At 40.5% G+C, this 18,649-nt stretch overlaps 2 protein-coding genes across 6 annotated transcripts in view; both read right to left on the bottom strand.

Annotated features, from left to right (window-relative positions):
* The window catches only part of ttbk1a (tau tubulin kinase 1a), a 38,829-nt gene extending 33,063 nt beyond the window's left edge, over positions 1-5,766 (bottom strand). The window contains exons 1-2 of one of the 4 annotated variants that reach the window (XM_058640726.1): positions 5,666-5,743; positions 825-905 (exon numbers count right to left, since the gene is read on the bottom strand). In XM_058640726.1, coding sequence (XP_058496709.1) covers positions 825-827 — 3 coding nt within the window. In that variant the 5' untranslated portion in view covers positions 828-905; positions 5,666-5,743. Of the gene's footprint in view, positions 1-824; positions 906-3,419; positions 3,940-5,665 lie in introns of those variants that run through there. The other 3 variants (XM_058640725.1, XM_058640729.1, XM_058640728.1) reach the window with 3 other exon arrangements.
* Positions 5,767-6,084: 318 nt separating this feature from the next.
* tpcn3 (two pore segment channel 3) lies at positions 6,085-18,649 on the bottom strand. 2 transcript variants are annotated; one of them, XM_058640762.1, is made up of 20 exons: positions 18,494-18,649; positions 18,332-18,423; positions 17,332-17,414; positions 17,037-17,151; positions 16,824-16,952; positions 14,432-14,548; positions 14,191-14,309; positions 13,405-13,506; positions 12,763-12,889; positions 11,316-11,523; positions 10,828-10,972; positions 10,548-10,733; positions 10,149-10,213; positions 9,759-9,846; positions 9,003-9,072; positions 8,679-8,895; positions 7,911-8,001; positions 7,672-7,785; positions 7,106-7,221; positions 6,085-6,394 (listed from the first exon to the last, which is right to left on the bottom strand). In XM_058640762.1, exons 2-20 carry the CDS (start codon positions 18,419-18,421, stop codon positions 6,261-6,263), a joined length of 2,316 nt encoding a protein of 771 aa, XP_058496745.1. In that variant the 5' UTR covers positions 18,422-18,423; positions 18,494-18,649; the 3' UTR covers positions 6,085-6,260. The 2 variants fall into 2 exon arrangements, with proteins under 2 accessions (XP_058496745.1, XP_058496744.1); XM_058640761.1 differs by having other exon boundaries at positions 18,332-18,649.

Raw genomic sequence — 18,649 nt, 5'->3', positions numbered from 1 at the left:
GCTGAGTCATGTTGTGGGCTGTTAATTCATGGGACAATGATGTCGTCAAAATGCCTTGAAATGGCTGTAGGAGGCGTCATTAAAAACCTATCTTCTCGAGCCAAATCAGAATATAAGTCATGATAAAGGCTGATCATGAAGGCTCATTTGTGGCCACATGAACTCCAGTTTGGGAATTTTGGAAATATTCCAAATTGGAATATTTTTTTTTTTTTTGGATCATTTAAAGAAACTACGTCATATACAAATATAAACATTTAGTTTTGTTATATGCAGTCATGCAAAATGATGTATTTCACTTTTCCAACAGGAAACTGAAGTTTGTTTGTTTCTCTATGGACTTTGGTGTGGGGAGAGTGAGAGTGAACGCAGGGGTGAAATTTTCCACTTTGTTCCCATTTATTTCCGTTCCATTCCACTTTTTGGAACCGCGAGACGTCACGTTGTGCAATCGCCACAGTGTCAACGCGACTGTCGTGTGAGACGAGCGGCAGCAGAGAGAGAAAAACTGCGTGGTTCCAGCAGCAGCAACAGAGTCGTGATGTGTTAAAAATGTCTCAGCAGCAGATCACAGTCAAACAACACCTCTCTCTCTCTCTCTCTGCTATTCCACCCTTAAAACCGCAGTCTGCTCCTCTTCCTCATTTTCTTCTTCCTCCTACACATCTAACCACTCTGTTCCCTAGTAGAGAGGAGGAGGAGGAGGGTGGGCGGGGAAAAGGGGTGTGGGGGGTGAAGGTGCTCTGCCAAAAAGCCAGGTTTGCATCATCATCATCATCATCATTCCAGCTTTGACCTGATGAAGGTCAAAGGTCAGAGCTCACCATAGTTCTGAGCTCCCGGAAAACCTGACGGCTTACAACAAATCCTGAGCGGGAAAAAACCCTTCCTGTTCCTGTGTTAGCCTACAAGCCAGAACAGAGGGCACAGTTAACCAGGAGGGGGCGACGGAGGGAGGAAAGGAGGGAAGGTTAGCCGACCCAGACACAGAGGAGAGGAGAGGTGAGGGGCGGAGCATCGGGAGGGCTGCGCCGACAACACCCTCAGATCCTCACACAGGAAGTACACAAACCTTTTACATGTGACGGCCGATTCAGCGACACTAATGAAATGAGTGCGTCACTAAATTTGCATTTTTGGGGGCTTAATGTGTTGAATTTTCACTTTAAAAACTGTTAAAGTGAAAACAACATAAATAAAAACTCAGTTATTGATTCAGTTCGACAAAACTCTTGATTTTGGTCAACCCCCAGTGATTTAAATTTACCGGGTTTCTTGAATGCGTCAGCAAGAGCAGTGAAGTTCCCAAAGAAAGAAGAACATTTTTGAGTTAAAACTATGTATATGTTTTAGTAACATGAATAAAAATAATTTCATTTGACAAAAATCTCACAATAGTTTGCCCATATTTAAAAAGTGGGTTTGGGAAACACTGTTTCTTAGTTAATGACGAGGGGTCGACCGATACCGAAACCGATTATCACTCCGACACACCTGACAAACAAAGGAGAACCTTTATTTACCAAGAAGTGCAGTATGGTTTTAATAACACATCTTATAAACTTAAGTATAACATCGAGGATTGTTACAATAAAATCCCAATATCAATATTAGTGAAATTTACGAAGTTTCCTGAATGCGTCACCAAGAAGGCAGTGATTTCCAAACTCCCAAAAGACTCCCAAAAACTTTTCTTCTAAAAATCTGTATATATGTTTTTAAATAACATGATTAACTGTCACTTACATACATTAAATGAGTTGCTATGTTCCAAACAAATTTGCTCTTGTCACAATTTCTATTGTAATTTGAGTCACAATAGTTTGCCCAAATTTAAAAAGTGGGTTTTGGAAACCCTGGTTTTGTATTTACATGTTTACATTCACAAATAAAAACAAAGTAGAAATTGGAACGTTTAACAAAAAGTGTTGTAGGTTTTCAATTAAACGTCTCATGAATTTAAAATATAACATCAATGATTGTTACAACAAATTGCCAGTACTGATAACTAGCAAAATAACAGATTTTGGTCAACATTTACTAGGTTTCTTGAATGCATCACAAAGAAGAGAACTCCCAAAATCATTTCACATAAAAAAAAAAAAAACTGTGTATATGTTTTAAAAATAACATAAATAAAAAGTTAAGTTATTGATTAATTTGACCAAAGCGCTAGTTTTGGTTAATGAATAGGCGTCGACCACTGTGATATTTGGAACAGATAAACAATTTAGATTTCCTTTATGGTTGTCAATATTTAAAGGTAATGTTTACATTTACAAATAAAAGCAAAAGGAAACTTTAAACAATTTAAAAAAAATAAAAATAAAAGTCATGGTTTCAGTGTTTTTCACATTGAAAAAAAACCCCAAACCTGAGATCAGAGGTAGAAACACGACAGCTGCGAAAAACCAGATCAATAAATCAAATGTCAGCCAGTTACAAGTTTACATTTAAAACATCTCAAACTTCACCATCAGACTCCTCAGATTCACAAATATGGAATATATGTGTAAAACAAAAGAGAAACACAATACAATTCAAGCTTAAATCAGGAAAATGCTGCTTTAATGACTGATTATCTGTAAATTATCTGTAAATATTTATCCCCATATCTAACACTTTAACTTCATCATTATTATTATTTGTTATTTTAAACATCTGAATCTGTTGATTCGCCTTCAACAGAAAAATCACAATTCAGTTTTTTTCTGGCTGCAACATTTGCATTTTTAAAAATAAATAAATATATTTCTTGTTCTGACACAAAAAAATCAAAAAAATATAATAATAATTAAATATTAAAAATAAATACCAATATAAAATAAATCAAAAAACAGATGATAAATAATATAAATGTTTCTTCGTTTTTTCAAAGCATTTGCTTTAAATTGAATTTGATTTGCTGTTTTAATGTTGTATACGTGTGTCTCTATATATGTATATAATATATAAACATACATGTATATGTGTGTATTATAATTGATAAATTTTTTATATGTATATATAATTAATTTAAAGATACATTTTAACATATATATATAAACAAGTAAATAAATAAAATAAAGACTACATGACACACTTCCGGTCCCCCTGCCCCCCTCCCCCTCCTGTCTGCATCACTCCTCTCTGCAGTGCACAGTCATGGAGGTTCTCTGCGCAAGCGCAACATCACATCCTGCTGATCAATAAATAAATCAATCTGGCCCGGACTGACCCGGGTTAACAATAATAAGAAAAATAAGAAGAAATAATAATAAGAAGAAACATGATTAAAGAAAATCCGGGTCTGAGTGCGGGCCTTTTCTCTGCTGAGGACCCGCCTTTGATCCGGATCAGTACATTATAACAGTATCACTGCAGGACACACACACACACACACACACACACACACGGGTCTAGTCCGGATTAGGTCTTACCTGGCGCACCTTCCGCTCCTTTTCCGCCTTTTGGGAATTTTCTTCATCTGGGATTTTAATCTCACACAAAACGTCCTGGTCCAGAAAACCCACTGTACCGCTGAACCACAGGGTGGAGGGCCGGGGTTAGGGCCTCACACTCCCGCACAGCTACACCACCATCTGCGATAATCCCGCACAGTCAAAATTACCCGGGTCGGTCCAGATTTGGAGCCGCTGCAGGACCACGGAGGGTTTAAAATCCGTGCTCCAAGAGGCGCTGCAGCAGCCCGGTCCACCCCGGCTCCTCCTCCGGGTCTCCGCGGCTGCAGGTGCTGCAAGGAGGATGAGGATGATGATGATGATGATGATGATGAAACGGACTCGTGGTGCCCCTCCTCCAGCTGAACCGGGTCCAGCAGATCCAGCAGATCCAGACAGAGGCCGGAGTCGGCTGCTCAGAGGCGGGCTTGTGGTGTCAGGTTCTCCGGCGACTCCAGCCCGTTTGTCCGCACTGCAGCTCTGACTCCACCACAGTCAAGCTTCCGTTAATGCACCACCATAACATCCGGTTAATGATTTCAAAATAAAAGTCCCGCTTCAGCAAAAGGGGTTTTTTGTTTTGTTTTTTACAAAAAAATGTAACTACAACGGAGTATCAAGGCCAATCTTTCGAGAATAAGTCGTAATATTAAGAGAATAAAAGTCATAATATTGCCAGAAAAATATCCACGTTCCAACGTTTCGTTACCTTCACTTAGACGGATATACTGTATATGTATGTGTATTATATTGGAATTTCGTTCGAACCTCATGTTTTAATGTGTGTTGGAATGACAATAAAGAATCTTGAATGTAGTGGTGTATCGCTGTTTGATTGTGTTACACTACATTGATTATCACAGAATTGTTGTATCGCAATGTTATCAGTATCATGGACCATGTATTGCGTATCGTATCCCGAGGTTCCCTGTGATTCACACACATTGTTTTTTTAGCATTTTTTTAAGTAATGTAACAAATAAACATTTTTTGTGGATTAGCATAAAAAATCAATGACATTTTAGTCCACTAGATGGTTCCCAGTGCTCCCTCTCTCACTAGAGCTGTTGTGTGAGTACGTCGCAATATATGAATTTGCAAATACTCAGTACATCGCAATATCGTGATAATATCGTATCTTGACGTGATATATTTTATCGTGACTTAAATATCGTGGCTTAAATACAGTAATAATATATCATGAATAAAGTATCGTGATAATATTGCGACTTAAATATCATAATAATATCGCATTGTGACTTAAATAGGGTGATAATATTGTATTGTGATTAAAATATCAAAACTTAAGTAGTGTGATAATATAGTATCATTACTTAATATGTGTGATATTATATCGGGATTAAAAATCGTGATACTTTTATATTGTAATTTAAATATTGTGACACTATCGTATTGTAACTTAAATATTGTGATACTATATCAGGCTTAAATATCGTGATAATATCATATTGTGACTTAAATATCCTGATAGTATTGTATCGGGATAGTATCATATAGTTACACTATCGTGTCGTGATACTATCGTATCGTCAATTTAATATTGTGACTTAAATATCGTGATAGTACCGTATTGTAATACTACTATATCGTAACTTAAATACTGTGACAATATCGATATTTAAGTCATCTGTGTGCGTAAAACACTGCGTTGAACAATGGCTAACCCGAGATATGTGTGGGGTTTTTTTCCCCCAACTTCGCTACTGGAAAGGGGTTACTCCCAGTTCCGATGATGGTTAGATGGAAGCCACGCCCCCAGGAAACCGAGATCGAGGGTGCTGCAAATATTATGTATTTACTTGGTGTCGGTTTTTTTATTTTGAAAATACTGACCGGATGTAGTTGGCGGTATGAATCATTTCTATCTTGACGGTGACTTCGTCATTTCGGGATGCTGCTCTGTCCCACCCTCGAGGCAGCACGTGAACGCCTCATCCTCTCCATCAACCGTCGGGCCTTTGACACTGTTTTACTTGTGTTGTTGTTGCTGTTGTGTTGTTGTCTTCATGTTGTCACGGGTTCAGACAACGCAGCAGCAGCAGCAGCGGGGAGGCTTTTATTTTGTTAACAAAACACAATCAGTGTGAAGGACACACACACACGCACGCGCGCGCGCACACACACACCTTCTAGCATCACGTCGCTTTGATACGGTCGCTTCACGCGCCATTTCCTTGTTTGTTTGTTGTGTTTGTTTTTCTTACCTGACTGTTGTTTTCCGTCCTGACGACAAAGACCCGGACAGGAGGATCCGCTCCCTGTGCTCCATCTCTACAGCAGCAGCATCAGCACCACACACACACAGTTACTCTGTGCCTCCATGTCGGAGCTGCAGCTCCACACCGCCCCCTGCTGACACGGAGTCTGCTCTGCTCACATGCTCACAGATATATATATACACACACACACACACACACATATATATACATATACATATATATATACACACACACATATAAACATATATACATATATATACACACACACACAAATATATATATACACACATACATACATACATACACATATATATATATATATATATATACACATATACATATACATACACACATTATCATCATCATTTTGCACGTGAAAACAAAAAAAAATGCAAAAAGAAAACTTCAGTGTAAATATTCTTTATCAGAAAATACAGATTTGTTGCGTCGAGAGTGACATGACACAAATATATATAAAAAATACAACATGACTCAGATTTCGGGGCGCCTTCACACTGGGACTGAATCCAGATCCGGGCCACTGATCCGGTTCCCTTCATTTACATTTGTACAGTCGTGTTTATACGGAGCTGAAAGTCGGGTTTGCAAAGTTCCCATCGGTCTGCGCGTTGGGGTCATCGTTCTCTGCGAAATCGTCGGGGTCGAGATCGGCCTCGAACATCCGCTGCAACAAGGCGTCCACCGTACGATATCCTGCGACAAAAAAAAAAAAAAAAAAAAAAGGAATTCAGAATGAAGTGCGATTTATCCAAGGTTCCTGATCTGCAGATTTTCAAAATAAAAGCCTTTAATAGTATGTTCTTATGGTGCGTTCCTTTTATATCGGAACTGGAAGTGATGTCACTTCCGAGTTGACCACGTTCCAGTTGAGAAGAGGGGAAAAAACAAGAAGCAAATATATCGGAGGCTAACAAGTGTTAGCCGTCACGGTGTTTGTACGATATCTCATGGCCTGTGTGAAAAGGTCAACTAGCGCCATCACCAGGTCACACTTTTTATATATTCAGTACTAGCTTGTGTTTAAACGAAAAAAAAATAAAAAAAACTTCTCTCAGCAGGCTAGCATTAGCTTTGCTATTGTGAGCGTGTTAATTTATGGTAGCGAATTACAGTTTTCCCCGAGCTGCTAGCTTAGCTTCAATTATTGCTTTTGCGCAGTGTCTACGGATAAAAAATGAAACAAAACACTACATGTACGAATGATTTAAGGTAAAACAAAAATACAACAGAAGTGCAAGTAGCGGTAAAAGTCGCAGTGTTTGTGCGAGTTGTAACCATCTGTTTGTGAAGTTTCTCTGACTTTCCGAGATAGAAATTGCAACTTGCAACTAAAACCGGAATGCACCGTTAACCTGCATATTTATCTCTCCTTTGCGAGTTTTCGTCCGATTTTGTCTTCCTTACGTTTTGAGGCAATTTTAAACATCAGGCTGGGTTTTTTCTCTCGCGGCGATTGGTCAGCTCCCAGATCGTTGTCAAAGGTTTCCATGGCGTCGACCAGGTTGTCCTGCAAATTCTCCCTGTGTGCGACAAAACGACAAACGTGGACACTTAAAAAAGGAGCAGTTCAGGCGAGGAGAGGAAGAAATATGCTCAATAGATAAATTAAAATGTAAATAAAATAAAAACCAAGTCAGCTCAAGTCAATGATATACTGTACTATCTTAACCTTTGTCTCCCACAACAAAACCCATAGTGAAAAGTAAAGATTTTAGCTCATGAGGACACGGGAGCTGCTGGTCTACTGCTGCCTCGTGTGGTCACAAAGGAGCAAAGGATTTTGTGATGTTAAAATCACTGATTTTCTCTATGGGGTTTGGTGTGGGAGAGCGATCGGTTTACAAACTTCAGGTTCTCTCCTGCCGAGTGCAGTCAACTGCAGGTGTGACGCCTTGTTCTCCTCGTACAAAAACCCGTCAGAAACAACCTTAACTGCCCCTGACATGTGTGGGGTTGTCATGGTGACATACTGTTCCACAGCCAGCTCCAGTTCCTCGATCTTCTTCTCCAGAGACGTCTGCAGGTCGCTTTTATCCACCGAGTACTCGACGAAGAACGCCTCAAGGACAAACGCTACAAAGATGCTGACAGAAGGAAAAATGCACATTACATACGTCTGTATGAGGTAATAGAGCATGACAGAGTAGGCGGAGCTGATTATTTTAGTTTTTCAGAAGAAGAAGAAGATGATGAACCTTAATGGTCTTACTTGATGATGACAATGACGACGATGATATGAAAGAAGACGAAGAAGATCCTGGCCGACATGTGGGTGACGATGGCGAAGCCGCTGCTGAGCAGTGGAGACGCGTTAAGGTTCAACACGACCCTGAATCATCTGAATCTCTTCAGCCAATCACATTCAGCTTTCATTTGTTCATGAACTAATGAACTAAAACACGTGTTCACTGCTTTCTGTCACTGTTAGACGGACTTCTCCAACAGGAAACTGAAGATTGTAAACCACTCACTTTCCCACACCAAACCCCATAGAGAAAATCAGTGATTTTAACATCACAGCACACAGGAGTTGTTGATCCACTGCTGCCTCCATCACTGAGTTCAAATGTGTTATTTTGTCAATTCGGCATTTAAAATCCTTTGTTCAGATTGACCTCAGTGACACAAAGTGACCACACGAGGCAGCAGTAGCTCCTGTGTCCCAGCAAGCTAAAATCACTGATTTTCTCTATGGACTTTGGTGTGGGAGAGTGAGCAGTTTACAGACTTTGGTTTCCTGTTTGAAAAGTCTGTGTAACATAAAGACGTGAACATGTTCTTAAGATATCGTAAACTTAATCTGACTTAATCTGAAACATGTACATTTTCATGAACACTGGACGACATTAAAAGTGAAGCTAAAACATCTGCGGCGCCGTTTTGATTGACAGCCGAGACTGAACTGTGTTGGGCGGACATATCGGCGACACTTTGGTGACACGGCACCGCGTTGCGTTCAGATTCAGATCAAGGATATCGTGCCACTGGTTGACCACAGTGAGCTCCACCAGCAGGATGTAGGAGGAGACCACGTTGTTGAAGTTGTTCTTGCAGTAGTGGAGTTGAGCGAAGGTCGTTCCCGTCAGGAGAGCGTTTCCACAGTTCGCCCCTGCCGGGTCACTGGGGTCTTCGAAAAACCTCACCTTGTTTTTGAACAGCTCCATCCCCACCATGGCAAAGACGTAGTACACGACCTGGGGAGCAGAACCCGTCCGTGAGTCACACACTTGGCTTTAAAGTCTTCCAGGTTTCATGGTGGAAACTAAACACTAAAAGGACCTTGCGTGTGTCAGAAACTTACAATGATGAGTTGTCCAAACGTGAGGATTGCTGGACCAATCCTGATCAGGGTGTTGATGATCGTACGAAACCTTCCACAGAGACGACAGGTCGTCATGGTTAATAAAACACCAGGTCAAAATAAATCACAAAACCATTACGTGCAGCCCCAAATCTCGCCCATAAAAAAACCCCAAACAATATTGGTAAACTAGTAAAATAGGAAAAACTAGTAATCACAGTAATTGTGTGAACCCTTGCAGCAGCCTTCCTGCCAGCAGGTGGCACTGTACATTTGACTTATTGTTCATTGGAAGCACGGACGTGTTCGCGGCAGGTCTCTTGTCTTGCGCATGGCGTTTCGCACGGATCGCTAAATTTACAGGAAGTTACTTCGCACTTCCTGTTTTGACTTTGTCGTGGCCACGCCCTTTTGAAATTGCAATCAATGTGTGATGAAAATGTCATCCTTGATTGTCTGGTACAAGGTTTTTGTTTTTCTAGCCTTTTATGACGGTCCGATTAACACGCTTGGACAAGTTAGTTCATTTAAGGAAAATGCACAAATTGCCTACATGGACACAACATTAAAAATTGCCGACTTCCTGTTGAGTTTAGAATAATTGTTTTTTCTTCTCAGCAAAGATTACGTCATAGCACATCAATCATCAGCCACATGGTGGTGCTATCACAGCAATCTTCGCCATTGACAGTCATTGAAAGTCATTGAAAGTCATTGAACGGGGGGGGGGGGGGGGGGGGTGAAAATTGCTCAAACCTCTTGATGCTGTCCACAACCCGGATCAGTCTGAGGACTCGCAGGATGAAGACGATGTCCAGGATCTGCCGGCTGGTGTAACCGCCCGCTGCAACAGGACACGAATGATGATGAAGAACCCAACTTCCCCCATTTTTCTTTTTCATTGATTCAAGGTTTTCCATTAATCCCCATGGAAAGTTCCAAAATTCCCAAACTAAAGTTCCCATGCGAACGTTTATGGAAATTTAAAAGGGAATCCCCCCCCTTTGCAAACCTGAATTTATCTAAGCATGAACATCATGCAGGTGTGAATTTTTCATCACGCGTTTTCAGTTTTCAACTCTTCATAAATACAGTTCCTCAGACAATCTGGAAAATCCAGTTTCTAATAAAACCACCAGCACTCACAGGATTTCAGCGTGGAGTTGACGATCGTAGCGATGAGGGCGGATATAACGATGATGGTGTCAAACCTGGAAACAGCAAACAATTGTAGCATTTAAAGGAAAAGTTCGTCAATAAGGAAAAAGTGCAGAAAACAAAACCTGTCAGAATATTTTTTTCTCAGAATTCTGACTAATCTCAGATTTCTGACCTTTTTCACACTCAGAATTCTGACATTAATCTTAGACTTTAATCTCAGAATTTTGACTTCTTAATCAGAATTATGGCTTTTTTTTTCTCAAATTTCAGATTTTTCTTCATTTTTCTTCTGAGATAAAATCTGCATTTTATGATATTTTGTTTAAATAAAATAAAACATAAAAAACACAACTTTACGTCATTATTAAAAGATGGCGTCCTCACCAGTTCCAGAAGCTGTGTCTGGCGAAGAAACCGCGGGGCTCGAACACGTAGAGCTTCAGCAGGATCTCGATCAGGTAGAGAGCCAGAAAAACCCACTCCGAGTTTGCGATCATCGGATTCTCCTCATCCAGTCCGATGAAGACGGCGTTGACCAGGATGATGAGGTCGTACACGATCACAAACGCCCTGACGGTCAACCGCGAAGAAAATTAAAATCTCAGAATGATTGAAATAAGGGTACAGACTGACTAAGATTAAACAACAAATGAAACTGTCTCACCGGTGTTGGACCATGCGACAGAGCAGGCGGCTCGGGGCCGACAGGTAGAGGGCAGGGCACAAGCGCTGAAGTGGGTGTGGCCTAGTCTTCAATGTGATGACCTCGATGTTCAGGAGATCAGCGAGCTGGACAAACGCCACTTTACCTGTCAGTATCGCACAGAATTGACATGATGTTTTCATGCCCTTCACCGCTCTGTGAGCTAATGCCTAGCTAGAAGGCTAGCTAGCATCGCTGCTGGCCGCGACTTTGCCCATGCAGCGCTGTTAGCCATCAAATTAACACTTCCTCAGCATGTTAACAGTCTGATTATAGTCGGACTAAGACAATAATTAGTTTTTACGGTAGCCCTGAAGTGCAAATCAAACATTACTGAGTGAGGCTAAAGTTTGATCTCCTTAAAAAATGTAATCCGATCTGTAGGGGGAGCTCAGCAGAGAAGAAGAAGGCAAGAAAAGATCGAGTGTTTGTTTGTTTGTGAGACGCACCGATGAAGCCCTGGTTCTTGTCGTCGCAGACGCTCCACAGCAACTCTCTGTGGGCGTTGCTGATGTCGGACCGCACCAGTCGGACCACTTGGTTCCAGTTGGCCTGGGTCACCACCGGTTCGCCGCCCTCCTCCCTACGCTCCTGCAGGACGGCGAACGCTCGCACCATTTTGTGCCTCTTGGCCCTTACCAGCTGCCGTACCTCCTCCTGTTGACACGAGCGCCGTCAAGAGTTTGGTGACACAAACAGATGCTTGTACACATCTTGATGATCACAAACAGAACAAAAATGATGAAACACATTTATGACCTCAATCTAAATGAAGACATTTGAGCTGAGGAAGATATGGAAGAGTATTTAAAAAAATGAAATTTGAAAGACAAAAAAAACAGCATGAATTCTGAGATTAAAGTCAGGAATCTGACTTTTTTCACGTAATTCTGCCTTTTTCCCAGACTTTAATCTCAGAATTCAAGATGGGGTTTTTTTGTTTTGTGTTTTTATTTTCTTTCAAAAACATTTATTTTATTTTATTTACATGTGGCTTTAACACTCTTCCATAAGAAGAGTAAAAAACAGTTAGAATAAGAAAATAGTTTCAGGTCAGCCCCGGTTGTTAGCTCTGATTTAGCTAACATGGCCCAGGATGTAATGCTAGTAATATATTGCTAACTTGTGATAAACCGTAGCTAACTCAGCTTGTATAATTAATGATATGTTGCTAATGTTAGATTAACTTACTGAATTTAGATTGTAAAGGGAAAATCATATTATTATTATTATCATCATCATTCGCTAACTTGACTTGTAATGGTAAAATCATTTTGCTAACATCAGCTAGACCTTAGCTAACTTCAAGATTAACGTTCTGAACTTAATTCATAAAGGGAATTGCACGTTGCTAACATAGTTAACTACACTTGTAAAGGTAAAATCATGTTGCCAACGTTATACGAAAATTGTAGGGGTAATGAAATGTTGTCAGATGAACTTTCTGAATTTAGCTAGTAAAGGTACAAATAAGTTAGGACAAATGATAGTTAACTAATATCATGATGCTTACGTTAGATAAGAGTTAGCTATCTTATCTAGCTAATAACGGGGTGTCTGAAAAATGGGGTCGTGTTTACCATGTTTACAAGTCCAAAAATGTCTTTGTAAATATTACTTTTAGTATTTTGTCATATAAATTAATTCTTTAATTTGCTTTTGGAAAAAAAACTCATTACATTACATTTGCTGTGTTACCTGTCCTTACTATTTTAAAACACCAGTTCACAAATAAACCTGGGCTACTTCAGGCTTGTAAAGGCAAGAATTAGCTGCTAACATTAGCTAAATCTTGCTCCTGATCAACTAAAAGTTTAAAGTTTAAATCAGTCGTTTGTTTTCGAACGAAAACCATGTGAGGTAAAATGCGTTTTTCGTTCAGTTTTTCGCTCAAACCTTCAGGTATTTTTTGTAGTTGTTGTAGACAACGGCCAAGAAGACGGACATGAAGATGTAGGTGTTGATGAGGATGTACACGATGAAGAAGATGGCGAAGAAGAAGCTGGAGTTGTACGCCGGCATCCTGCCGATGAGAAGCAGAACATAAAACACTGAGCGGGAGTTCAGGACGGTTACTTCCTTCTTCTTTTCTGTGTAACTAAGGAGCTTCCTCCTTCTGCTTCTTCTTCACTTGAACAAACCACAGTGTGAAAAGGACAACCTAAAAACAACCTTTTTTGGAAATATTTATTTGACGTCTACTTTTTATTAGGAGTGCAACGCTCATACACCGCCACCAGGGGGAGATCTCGATGGTTTGGCGTCACTTTGGGACCCTTGTCTTCCTATCACCCGCAAATTTTAATAAAATATTAAATTCTTTGATTCTTTAATTTAATTTAATTTAATTTAATTTAATTTAATAAAATAATTTAAATTAATTAAATTTAATTTAATTTAATTTAATTTAATTTAAAACCAATGATTTTCTGTAAAACAAATTAGACAAATAAAAGTCTTATTAAAAGGTAAACGTAGCAGTGTTTGAGTGGTGACAGTGGGGTCAAAGAGTGGAGGGACCGTTGACAAGTGTCTTACATGACGTCGGGGCTGTTGGCCGTGGTGACGAGGACGTACAGGTCAAACACAATCTCCAGGTAGTTGGTGAAGTACGGAGCGCCGTTAATGGTCGTCAGGCCTCTGCAGACAAAACACACACCTCACACTCATCGTGCTTTGAGTAATGGCACTTTTCCACTGTACAGTTCTAGCTCGACTCGACTCGGTTCAGTTTGGTATCAGTCGCGTCGTTTTCCATGACTTCATAGCTCCTCCTCCTCCTCAACACGGGCGGAGTCCTCACAGCACGGCTACGTGAAACTGACGTAACGTGGTTTTCTACTCGACACAAACACACAAACTAGTGACTTGTAAAATATTTTGGGACTATAAGAAGATTTTTGAACTACAAATAGATTTTGGGATTATAAATAGATTTTGGAATTATATGTAGGATTTTTAAGTCTTTCTAACTGATCTACAGTTGGACGTTGTTCGCTTTGATTCTCGTATTGGACGTCGCGCTCGTGACTCTTCAGTGACAACACTCTCTGACCAATCAGTGACCTTCAGTCTGTTGACGTCACATTTTAGTATCGGCTCAGTCCGCTTGGAACCTCGTCAGAGTGAGAACTAAAAAAAAAACAGTTACCAGGTACGATCACTGATGGAAAAGCAAAAAAACAAAAAAACGAGTACTCGAGCTGAGTAGTGCTAGAACATTATAGTGGAAAAAGCTCCATAACTGTTGTATTCAAACAGACGAGGACAAACAGGATGTTTCACACGTCAGAACAAATGCATCACAGAGAACGTGCGACTCACCGTTTCCCCAGAAGCTTCAGAGCCATGAGGGAGAACATGAGGACGCTGAACATGAAGAGCAGGAAGACGTAGAAGATCTGAGGAAGAGCGTTCCGGATGCTTCTGAACGCTCGGCGAAGCTGACAAACAAACAAACGTTCCTTATAAAGCGGGTAACTGCAGGAACAAGCCCACAACGACCACATACTGTCTGTTCAAACAGGTGGGGGGGGGGGGGGGGTTGTTGGGGGCGGATCGTTACCTGCCGTCCCTCTGTGACGTTGACCAATAGGAGTGGGCGCAGGACTCTGGACCAGCGGAGGGCGTAACAGTTGGCAGCTTTGAGCGATCCGTAGATGATCATATCGACCATAGTGAGCTGAAACAACATCAACGCACGTTTGACGCTTCACGGCTTGAAACAAAAAAATTACGCGGAAAAATGGGATTATCGTACATTTATCTAATCCCTAGATATCTACAAAATCCCTCTTTCTACTATTCTGAATATGTTACAGTGAATCATTCAGGGTTTGGTTGGATGAGGTACGACTCCATGAGCGCCCTCTGCTGCTGTGAACCAGTATTAACAAGCAAAAACACAAGGAAAAATAGATTTTAGCCACAAAATCTATTTCAGTCTATGATTATTTTAAGATTATGGAGGTTGAAGGTTTGGTGTGGGAAAGAGCGCTTTGAGCAAAGTGACACAAACTTCAGTTCTTCAACAGGAAATGTCAGTTTCAGCACAAGTCTGGGAGCGCAGCAGCTCCCTGACCTCACTTTTGAATGCGCAAAAACCTTTTTGCTTTGAAGTGTCCAGCTCATTGACGTAGGGTGACAAATTGCCAAAATTCCAAATGGCCGACTTCCTGTTGAGTTGAGGACATGGTTACGGTCGACTTTTTGGTTTTCTCTTGGTCTTTAACATCTTCCCTCCAAGTTTTGGGAAATTCAGTGGAACTCAACGTGTGCCATAAATCATAGGGCACTTCCTGTTTTGTGGCGAATGGTCAAAATTTGCCAAAACAGCAAGGGCTGCCGTGGCCACGCCGTTTTGAATCTGCAAAACCTTTTCATCAACATTTCACCTTTGATGTGTCTCGTACAAATTGGACGAATTTGCTAATTTACGTCGGGTGCAAATCGCCCAAAATTCAAAATTCCCGACTTCCTGTTGCATTGAGGCCATGGTTACTGTCAACTTGTTTTATTCGTCTTGGTCTGTAACATCTTTCCACCAAGTTTCAGGGAAATTCGGTGCCACTGTTTTTACCTTAGGGGGCGCTATAGAGCCCTTGAGTAACGCACGGGTCCGGGAACCATGCCAATATCGCATTTTCGCCAGACCTGACATCCATGCAAAGATTCATGAGTCTTTTTGCACATTCACGCCCTCAAAAATGACCACAAAATCAGGGATGGAATAATAATCTGAAGGATTAACGATAAATTCCTTGCACAAATTGGGCCCTAATTAATTAAGTACAAATTTAAGACCATTAATTATGGACAAATGAATCAGTTCGATTGGCTGGATGGATTATTTCTGGTAAATTTGTTTCAACTCCCAGGATTATTTATCCGTTTAAAGAACACATGAAATGAAGACAGAAATGTTTGCAGACTGCAGGAAACTTCACACACTGAACGTATCCTGAAGTGATCACAGCCACTGAGTCACCAGGAAGAAGTCCTGCTCTGAAAGATGCTGACGAGGCGACAGTCGCAGCGGAAGGTGGTTTCAGTGATCTCAGCACATTCTGACTCTGCAGATCAACGGCAGGAACTCCGCTCAGCAGCAGCAACCACACAAAAACACTCCGATAATCTCACAGAGTATTCTCCCATCATTCAACACATGAAAATGTCAACAATTATTGAGTCAGAGAACACACACACACACAAGTCATCCCAGGATTAATCCAGTCGTTATGAGATTAATGGACCTTGCAGAATACTACAGAGTAACACAGTAATCTAGCCCAAGAATAATCTAGTTAGAGAGTAATCAATTCAAATTATAATCAAGACAGAGTCACAGAATAACATAAATGCAAAATCATCAAGTCACAATATAATCTCGTTGCAGAATAATCTAACCAGATTTACTGAATAATCTAGTTGCAGAATAATCTAGACATAGTTAAATAACAATCCAGTCACAGAATAATCTTGTTGCAGAATATTCTAACCAGAGTTACTGAATAATCTAGTTGCAGAATAATCTAACCAGAGTTTCTGAATAATCCTGTTGCAGAATAATCTAGACATTGTTAAATAACAATCCAGTCACAGAATAATCTAGTTGCAGAATTATCTAGTCAGAGCTACAGAACAGCCCAGTCACAAAATAATTAAATCACAGATTTGCAGAGTCAAAGAATAATCTTTTAACAAAATAATCTAGTCCCAGAATAATCCAGTCACAGATTTGCAGACTCAAAGAATAACTGAGTCACAGAATAATCAAGTCACAAAATAATCTGCTCACAGAATAATGAAGTCACGGAGTCAAAGACTAATGAAGACAGAAAAGTTGAGTCAGAGTCACCAAATAATCTGTCAGAGTAACAGAGCTACAGATTAATTGTGTCAATGATGTAAACTGGAGTCAAGTCACAGTAACCGATGGCGACCGTGTGACACGTTACCATGAGGACGACCATGATGCAGATGTTCTTGGCGTCTTTCCAGAACTTGTCCCGCGGGATCACCCTCGCATAATGGACCAGTCGAAAGGTGAAAACCAGAACGCAGAGCAGCTCCACCAACATGGTCGCCTGGAAAATCAAAACAGCCAGTCACGTGACGCTACGCCAACGATACCAACGTCCGATTCAAACAAAACGCGGCGGCCATCTTACCCACATGGGCAGAGGGAGGACGGCGGGTTCCTCGAACACGGCCAGAGACAGAACCACGAGGATGAAGAAGTAGAGCAGAACCTTAGGAAGCCAGTGGTTGTAGAGAAGATACAGTCTGAACACACACACACACACACACACACACACATTATCATTATGGATATTCAATTTGCAACTCTTGAAAACATAACAACCAGAATAAAGTTGGTAATCAGATTACTGGACTATTTGAGCGTCTCAATCAGATTACACATTTTCATACTGAAAAACATACAGAGTGGTGTGAACGCCTCACCTCACAGCCTGAGGCGACGTGTCAAAGTAGATGTTTCTGTTGTACTGAGCGTCCGACACGTAGACAGAGGCCAGGTCGAAATCCTGAAACACACGCGCACACGCACACACACGAAAAATGGGATTATAGCAACTCATGAAAACATAAAAATCAGAATAAAGCTGGTAATCACATTACTGGCCTTTTAGTCTCTTTATGTGTGTATCCTTAATGGGATTATGAGGGATATTCAATGACCATTTTATGAAAACATAATAATCCGAATAAAAGCAGCAAACAGATTACTGGCCTCTTAGTCTCATTATTATGTGTGTATCTCTATCAGATTACACTTAAAATAGGATTATGACAGATATTCAATAAGCAATTTGTGAAAACATAACAACCGGAATAAAGCTGGTAATCGGATTACTGGTCTCTTAGTCCCATTAGGTGTGCATCTCAATTGGATTACACTTAATATGGGATTATGATGGTTTTTCAATTGGCAACTCATGAAAACATAATTGGAATGAAGTTGGTAATGGGATTACTGGTCTCTTAGTCTCGTTGTGTATCTCAATCAGATTACACTATGTCACACTAAAAATAGGATTATGACAATCTATGAAAACATAACAATCGGTATAAAGAGGGTAATCAGATTACTCGCCTCTTGGGCTCATTAAGTGTTTATCTCAATCAGATTACACAAGAAATAGGATTATGAAAACTCCTGAAAACATAACCTCGGAAATCGGATTAGTGGGCTCTTGGTTTCATTGAGTGTGTACCTCAATCTGAATAAACTAAAAACAGGATGATGACAACTCATGAAAACATAACCATCGGAATAAAGTCAGTAATCTGATTACGGGTCTCCATGGAAACACAGTGAGTGTTAAAGCACAGTTACGAGCTCGGGCAGGACAAGAGTCCAAACATTTACAGCTTCATCATGTGAAACCAGCTGTGTGCCCGCGTGAGTGTTTGTGTGTGTGAGTGTGTGAGTGTATCTCACCTCTTTGGTTTTTGCAGAATTCCCTCCATTTGGGATTTCCTTGTCTTTTCCTGCAGACTCATCAGGAAAGTTTTCGCTTTTCTCTGCCATGTCTGAGAAGAAGTTTTTTTTTGTTGTTTTTTTTTTTAAAGAAAAGAAAAAGAAAAAACAACAAAAACAAACCAAACAAATTCCGGATCCAATACTCCAATGCGTGTTTTCCCACAAACTTCCCGGCTTTGACGAAGTTTTCCCGGGACGGTGGTTACTTCCACGCAGAGTTGAGTCTCACTTTGAAGAGTCTCAGCTCGACCTCCATCTCTGCTGCTTCACTCAATA

Source organism: Solea solea, chromosome 10 (assembly GCF_958295425.1).
Source record: "Solea solea chromosome 10, fSolSol10.1, whole genome shotgun sequence".
NCBI lineage: Eukaryota > Metazoa > Chordata > Actinopteri > Pleuronectiformes > Soleidae > Solea > Solea solea.
This window is presented reverse-complemented; position numbering and strand designations above follow the sequence as displayed.